This window comes from Dioscorea cayenensis, chromosome 9 (assembly GCF_009730915.1).
Source record: "Dioscorea cayenensis subsp. rotundata cultivar TDr96_F1 chromosome 9, TDr96_F1_v2_PseudoChromosome.rev07_lg8_w22 25.fasta, whole genome shotgun sequence".
Lineage (NCBI taxonomy): Eukaryota > Viridiplantae > Streptophyta > Magnoliopsida > Dioscoreales > Dioscoreaceae > Dioscorea > Dioscorea cayenensis.
The window spans coordinates 26,905,068-26,913,721 of record NC_052479.1 but is presented as its reverse complement, the minus strand read 5'-3'; the positions used below and the strand labels follow the sequence as shown (position 1 = coordinate 26,913,721).

General features: G+C 34.1%; 1 protein-coding gene across 1 annotated transcript; it reads left to right on the top strand.

The window, feature by feature from the left end:
* The first annotated feature begins 377 nt into the window (after nt 1-377).
* Nucleotides 378-8,406, top strand: LOC120268620 (hydroxymethylglutaryl-CoA lyase, mitochondrial-like). Its single transcript, XM_039275941.1, is given in 10 exon segments — nt 378-589; nt 1,805-1,994; nt 3,382-3,426; nt 3,428-3,475; nt 3,478-3,564; nt 4,873-4,953; nt 5,042-5,205; nt 6,349-6,485; nt 7,710-7,825; nt 7,923-8,406. Coding segments are annotated over 10 exon segments (1,329 nt in total). The 3' UTR covers nt 8,172-8,406.
* Nucleotides 8,407-8,654: the final 248 nt, after the last annotated feature.

Below are 8,654 nucleotides of genomic sequence, written 5' to 3'. Positions count from 1 at the left end.
AATTATTTAAAGTTGCTTGTTCATTGTGTAATAATATATCAACTTGCACGTCAAGATTTATTGCTAATACCAAACATGATCAGACATCATCTTCTTACTCTTCTTTGTTGCTATCTGTTGATTTATGGTTCTACTTTTTTGTCTAACCTCTAAATATTGTGAGGAATATGAGGGTAACATTTATTGACTTGCTTCAGCACTTATTTATTGAATTATTTGCTTCTTTTGAATATATCTTTGAAGGTTTGATTTTTTAAATGGACTCAGGTATTTGAAGTCTTGTGTTCTCTTTTTCTGAGATTCACCATCAAGTTTTGCTATTTGATGTGATGCTTAAGTTAAAAGGTTTTTCACTGCCTCTGCGGTGGACTACGTATATGTCACATTCATTTGTTCCAGTTTCTCTTTTGATGTCTGGTCCTATGATGCCAACCTTGGAGGAGCCTTTGGATGGTGAAAAGTTCCCTTGTTCGAGTTTTATTGGAAGGCCTCAAAGATCGGCTTTTGATGCTTTTTGGCCTAGAGTCAGTGAAACTGTGGATCATCACTTTATTGAAGGCCAGCAGTGCAGCTCCTCTAATAGTTTCCAGTGAGTGTTACAAAATGTGGCTGTGGGTCATTATTTGATTGAGCATTGCCTTGACATTTTAAATCCAATAGCATTATGTTAGATTACATTCGGATAGGCATTAGTTCAGCACTATGGGTAATATACGCTGCACCTAGTACACCGTAATTTGGCTGTCATTATATATTTACATTTATAACGTCTTGGAAAGAACTGACTAAATTTTATGTGAAGGTAGTGACTTTTTACTTTTGTTTCACGGTAGCTAGTTTAGTGGATGCCTATCAAATGCCCCTTTGATGAGCAAGAAACACAATGGAGCATATGGTCCTGTGATCCTTCCTAAATTGTTCCAACTTGATGCATGACTAACAATATTGGTTTAACAAAGGTGTTTTTTTTTTAATCGATTGCAAAGCATCTAAGTACCTACTACAGTTTTTCTCTTTGGATTTACTGACAGTGGGTGCTCTAAAACTTGTTAGCAAAAAACTAATTCGATTTCTTGTTGATTTTATATGCTTGTATTGGTCTTAGTTTTAATATTTTTGGGTGTAACAATGTCTCTTATTTTCATCTTTTCTTGTCTTTGCTAACTTTGAAGAACACTATATGAACATTTGGAAATTTTGCACAATAAAAGAAATCAGGTTTTATTGTTGCAATCACTTTGACCAAATTATTACAATATAAAGTTTAGTCATTGAAAATACTGACAGTATGTATCAGTTCATCTATCTATTGGATATTACTCATCAATCAATTAACTGTGGTGCACCAACAAGCTCTGTTTTTAATTTTGATTTTATTTGTAATTACACTTTTGATAGTTGACACATTAAGAGAGAATTGATTAAGATAGTGTGACATATCCTTAGATGACATTGGTAGATGCCCCATAAAAAAAAGTGGAAGTTCTTCCGGTGGAGGGTCGTAGAAGACGAAAAGATAGACCTAAAATTAGCAGAAACTTTATGAAATGATACGTCTGAGCTTGGTTTTGTAGTCTTTTGGCCCTTGATAGAGTAACATGGAAGGGAAGAATTCATGTAGCCAATCCCAAATAGTTGGAACTAAGTAGTTGTTGGTTTTTTTATATTGTAATTACACTTTTGATAGTAAGTTTTATGTTTTCTCTTTATGTGTTGTTTGATTGCCTGTTTTAAATTTCTGACGTTTCAACGAAGTTATATATGTAAGTATATGGTTGTTAATGGGCTCTTTCTTCCCTTGTAGAGAGGTACCTGCTGCATGGAGAAGGCAACCTAGGAGCAAGTTACCTGCAGATGCTTCTATTTTGAGGAGATTTTTCAGTCGTAGGAATCACAAGGTTGTTGACAATTTGTATGATTCACACCATTTTCATTTCCATCGATATAGCTCCTCTAGCAATCATGTGGAGATGGGAGGAGATCTTGCTCAAAAGGTGCTTGAAGCTTAGAACCCTTCTTTCTTGTGCATGATTAAATGCCGCCTTTTGCCTTGACATTTTGTTTGTGAAATGGTTGTATGGTCAATATTATTTTCTGAGAAAATTGCTAAGTCATAGTTATGATTATGATTAATTTCTTTGTTTTTTTTTACTTGAACAAAAAAATTAGATGAAGAAAAGGAGCTAATGTTCCTCTGCCAAGTGAAATATCAAAAGTAAACATCCATTTTTGCATGTATTCGAAATTTTATGGTTCATTGAGAAATTCTTTTTCACTACGCTTTAGATTATGTTGTTTTAATTTTCTCTACCTTACACAGAACCATTCTTATCTGTCATGAGATAGTTAATTTGGGAAGTTGTGATGCATTATAAATGTGTGAAAGGAAGAAGACTAAATAGGACCTTATACATCTGCTTTATTTTTTTATTATTTATTTATTATTTTCTTTTAGCTTTTTGGAAAAAAAGACACAAATTAAGTGCTTGCTGGGAGGTATTTATGTTGCTTTGGACTTTGGAGATAATCGTATTTAGTGACACACACACACACACACACACACACACACACACAACAGATGAACATAAGAGAGTATGGGTTCTTAGGGAAGATAATTTTGGATTGGAGAAAGTGATTTCCATGAGGTGTCTTGCCACTTGGCAAATCATGTCTTATGATTTCCTGGGGAAGTCTGACATGGACAACCCCCTGTGCATAAAAGATCCTCGCATAAGACATCATTTTAATTGTATGTTTTTGAATTCATCTAGTGTAAGATTCAACCAAACAGAGAATGAACTGCAAAGCCATTGAAAAGGTGAAAACAATTTAACTTGTTTTGCACACTAATATTCTGAAGTTCTCTTGTTCTAATTGTCCATCTCACTGCACTTGAAATCCTGGCTTGATCTTTGTCTGATTTATGTTATCATTCATGAGTGATTTGAGGGCATTAGATGTTGTGCCCCATTTTCTGGGAGCATTGCCTGTTATCACCTAATCTTGGAGACTGACAGAATTTGTAGTCAAAGATAGATTTTAAATTTATAGAAAAAGATAAAAATAAATTAACTGTTGAAAGACATGTATCCTGTATTTTATTATTTAACAATAAGCTAGTAATCTCGCATTTTTTCTTATACATTATAATTAACCAGCATGATCAACAATCTTATTTCTAATTCAACTCATGCAGCCAAAAACCTTGTGTGTGTGTGTGTGTGTGTGTAATAAATGAAACATCAATATTTTTTGTCAACATGAAACTATTGATGCTTTTTCTCAATTTGTTGTTTTCTTTCTCTTCTGGCATCATGGGCATGATCAATTTGTTTACTACTCAATTATTTAATTATTGAAAGCTTAATATGACTTACACAGTTTTTCAGAGGTTTGCCAAGTTATGTAAAGGTTGTGGAAGTTGGATCCAAGGGATGGCTTGCAGAATGAGAATAGCATTGTACCTACAGCTGTGAAAAACTCAAACTCATACAGCTTTTAGCAGCTTCTGGACTGGCTGTTGTTGAGGCTACCAGCTTTGTCTCTCCAAAATGGGTACCACAGGTTGTTACACTTCCCTTTATAATCATTATGAGAATCGCCTGTTTGCAATGATAAGCTTTTTCAATTTAAGCTTTCATGTTTTTATGGTGTTGCAAAGGTTCATCTTTGTGTGAATATTGATATCATATGAAAATCTACATCGATCTAATGAGATCCTCTATTGTGGATCTTTGCAATGCTTATGAGAAGATCAGGCATTCACAAAATGCAAAGGCATGTAATTTCTGTACTGTTTTGACAAATTCTATTGCACTCACATAGTTTTGTTGAATTATCCAATATAGGCACACTTCTTATGTTATTACTTCCCACTTTGGACATCACTGTTAAAGCACTCAATATTTTGAAGTGGACCTGCAGGCTGCAATCTGATACTGGGTTGCACATGATTTAATTGTGCGAACAACTTAGCATGACATATCTACTTCTAGCTGTCCGGAATGATACCTTTTGTTGGAATTATTCAGAAATTAATGATATATTTTTTGTTCCATCTGTATGCCGTTGAAATACTTATTTTTGAAGGAGGGAGTTAAGAATATATTGCTGATATGTTGTTGCAATCTGTTCAAGCAAAGGGACCATTGATTTTTTTGTCATATGGTTTAATTTCCAATTATCTCATGGCATACCAAAGCCCCATGGCACTCTTCCAAAATATAAACTAATCTACTGGTCACATCAGTAGCAAAGTTTCTAACTGTTGGTTTTAGCTGTTAAGCAGCTTATACCACACTTTTCTCTAAAATGACATTTTTGTTAATCATTCAACAACGTTGCTTAAACACTTTGTAGGAAAAATTATTCCTTGTAACATGCTAATCTCTTCGTGATCCTTCTCAATTCATTTTTGTCGTCGGAGTCAAGTATTGATTGTTTCGAACAAGAGTTGGAAGATAATACTTGTTATACCACATGGTGAATATACTCTTATTTTGATCTCACAAGAGTAATGGTGTATTATGTGTTCTGAACAAGGTCCATGATAATTTGTTTAAGCCATAAATAGGTTTACAGGCTTCTAAGTTTCATACTCAACGGAAATCTTGCCAAATTGAGTCAAGGGCTTAACCTAAACCTGCCCATTATCTTATAGGACAAGAAGTATATGTATTGCTTTGATGGACAAAATAAAATCATTAATTATTAAAAGATAGGCTTGATGTGGATTTCATGTTAATTATTACTTCTGTGAACATCTTTTCTGGTGCCTTTTTTCCTTTAAAAATATCACAAATTTTGTTGGTTATGTTTCACTATACAAAACTCTCGAATTGAACATTCTAACTATTCATGCTGGAATAATAGCTAGCTGATGCAAAGGATGTAATGAAAGCAATTCAAAATGTCCATGTTGCAAGGTTTCCTGTGCTGACACCTAATATTAAGGTAAATATCTGATGAATCCTGATCATCATCAATGAAATTCTGGTATTCTTGCTAGTGGACTTGATACCTTTTTGGTATCTTTTATCAGGGATTTGAGGCAGCTGTTGCTGCTGGCGCAAAGGAAGTTGCGGTATTTGCATCAGCTTCTGAATCTTTTTCTATGTCCAACATCAATTGCAGCATTGCAGACAGCCTTGCTCGTTATCAAGATGTTGCACTTGCTGCTAAAAACCTTGCGATCCCAATTCGTGGGTATGTTTGGTCATTGGTCGTTTCTTTTCTATCCTTGATTTCTGATATATTTTTTTGCAACCTTTTCTAGATGATTTTTTAATAAAAACTCAACCATTGAGCATAGTACATCAATGCTCACTGCTTGAATATTTACACATAACCTGTGCTGCAATTAATGACTGATTGCTTGCATTGTCTTCATTAATAGATGATTTTCCTGTTTTAGCTGTGAGTGATGAGCGCACCATACTCATTGCAGATTAATTTATGCTCTGAAATAATATGCTCAATCTACTGCCATTGTACAGAACAAGATATTCTTTGTTTCATGTATTGTCTATTTTCTCTGATGTTATAGTCATCTTTATTTATATGTGCATGTCTTTGCTTATGTAAGAGCCTCTTCATTCGGCTAAAGCTGATATCAACATGTCTTGAATGGCTTAAAACTTCAAAAGTTATTGTGGCTTGTCAGTCACTTCATTGAATATATACTTAAAATATCAATTGGGTTTTACAGGTGATCTGCGTATCACCCTTTTTATCCACTTTTATATTCTTTTGTGTGTGCCTTTGTCTGCGTCTATATGCATCTTATCACTACCCTTCCTTTCTTGCTTTACTCTGACCTTTTGGAAGGTTGCTATCTGTTTAAAATCCATGAAGTATTGATTCAAGCAATTCTCTCCTTTTTTTTACTTTAAGCCAGGGATGTTACCGATTTAAAATTGCTTTGGTAGGTTCAGTTGACCATTTGCACTATAATGTTAGGAAATGATAGCTGATTTGGTGTTTTTCCCTATGCATATAGATGAAAGACAGTAGAAAATATGAATTTGTTAGGATATTCTGAGTTTTGATCTGTACGATTGGTTCATTAGCATTTTGCATCTTTCTTGCTTTTACCTCAAATTGAGAACTCTGTTTGAACTGGGTTCTTTTTCAGTTTATGCTTATTGAAATTTTGCTTCTTTTTTTCTTTGTGGTATTCAATGATCATTTAAATATATGTTTCAAATCAATGGAGCTACTCAAGTCATTGGATTGATTTATCTCTGTAACTTATTCTTGTATAACATCAATAATTGACTAAGGAAAATTGGATAGCAGAGGATTCCATTATGACTGCTTCCTCATGGTGCTAATTGCTACCTATTTTAGGTATGTATCTTGTGTTGTGGGCTGTCCAGTTGAAGGAGCTGTGCCTCCTTCAAAGGTGGCATATGTGGCAAAAGAACTTTATGACATGGGCTGCTCTGAAATCTCACTTGGTGATACAATTGGCGTTGGCACTCCAGGTAAGATGAACTATTTTGTAATGGATGTATTGTCCAAGCACAAGTAAATGTTTAATGAATGCATTTCTCAATTATACTCGATGAAACATTGTATTTTCTTGTGGTTTCTTGCAGTTTGACTTTTCTCAATTAACTTTATTTGTTTGTGACACTAAGTTTATTTGATTGAATAAGAAAAAAAAAAGTTTGATTAGCAAAGAAGACTATTTGATATCATTAGATTGTGAAATATCATTTTTGAAGCATAGATGTAAGTTTTGCCCAACAAGTCTCTGGAAAGGATTGATCAGATATTTCAAAGATTATAAAACTGTAACCAAGTACTTGAATTTTTAAAATTCCTATCCAATGTGATGTTCATCAACTAAAAGGATTACTTGGGAGTTGGAAGTTAAGATGACGAGGTGCTGTACCTGTCCCCGTGATTTAAGCTTGTTTCTCCAATAAGAAAATCTTCCGGATTACCTGTTATTTTATTCATCTATTTTCCTGGTTTGAAATTCAAAATGTCCTTAAACTTGAAAGAGTTAAAAACTGAAGCAGAAGGGCTTCAATTATGTTTTCATAAACACTCATCTAGTTGAATCTCCAACTAAAAGTTACATAAAAAATTTACCTACTCATCACTCTTGTTATTCAAAAAACTATCATAAAGTGATGTCATTGATGAGGATATATCTTTAATTGGTAGATGATTTTTATGGTATTACTATCTAATATATTGTTTATGTAACTTGAAAGCTCAATCATCTTATGAGTTTGCTTTTATACAAGGTGAAACGGGATCAACTTTCATTGCCTGATCTTGTTTGCACTAGTCACTATCTTTCATGTGATTTACAGTTGGCCTAGTTTTCCAGAACTTAATGAAGCAAACCATAATTTGTAACAAATTTTGCTCTGCGTGCATGTATATATATATTATATTATAATTGATGGCTATTTGGTTTCAATAATTACTTTCTCCTATGGGATAACCATGGGAAGAACTTTGCAACATGCTTTTCACCCTTTGGTGATGATGCTTGAGTAGAGAATCCTCTGAAAAAATATCATTTATGGACTAAGCAAGAATATGATCTCTGCTACAATTCAAAACAAGCCCAAGAAATAATTCATGGTGAATCTGTCACAAGTAATTTTATGTGCTACTCAATTGCAGTTACCGGATGATGGTCATATTTGCTAATTTAACTTTATGGTTTCCTTTTCTGGATGTTGCAGGAACTGTTATTCCGATGCTCGAGGCTGTCATATCTATTGTTCCTGTGGAAAATCTCGCCGTTCATTTTCACGATACATACGGCCAATCTCTTTCTAATATACTTGTTTCTCTCCAAGTAAGCAACCTCTTCCAAGTCTAGTAAATGAGCAAACATTGAAGGGATGACTCTTTTCTGAATTCTTCTGAAAAATTATGTTCCTCAATTTGAGCAGATGGGGATCAGCACAGTCGACTCTGCAATCGCTGGTCTCGGAGGTTGTCCTTACGCGAAAGGTGCTTCTGGTAACGTTGCTACCGAAGATGTCGTGTACATGCTTAACGGGCTAGGGATCAAGACCAATGTTGATTTGAACAAGCTCATGCTAGCTGGTGACTTCATTTGTAAGCATTTAGGACGCCAATCCGGGTCGAAAACAGCCATTGCTCTGAGTAGAATTACTGCACCTGTCTCCAAGCTGTAGAGTTTTAGGAAACAAAGAAATTGTCTTCAATTAAATTAAAATTGTTATCCCTTTGATCATATTTTTTTTCAAGGGGTTGAACTTTCAATCATATTCTATATATATATATATATATATATTGTGCTGCAACTCAAGCAATTGGCAGTTCTTCCTTCTGCAAGGAAATGGTTACAATAAAATTCAATGCTATACATGTACATTATTTATGTTTTTACTAAAATAAAATAAAATAAAAAGCTCTTATCTATCTGCTGATTTCAGAGAACTGTGGTGTGGTGCTATAATTTGTAAAGAAGTGCTGTATATTTGCTTTCCCATCTTTGTTTTATTTATGTCATATAGAAAAATAATGTGATGTATAATATTCAATTTTTTTTTTTAGTTTAATAACATTAATTAATGCCTACTTGAAGTTGGCAGTTATTTCTCCAGCTGGAGCCTGCCAGGGACAGGAAGTCCTTTCCTCATGACCTTCATTGCACC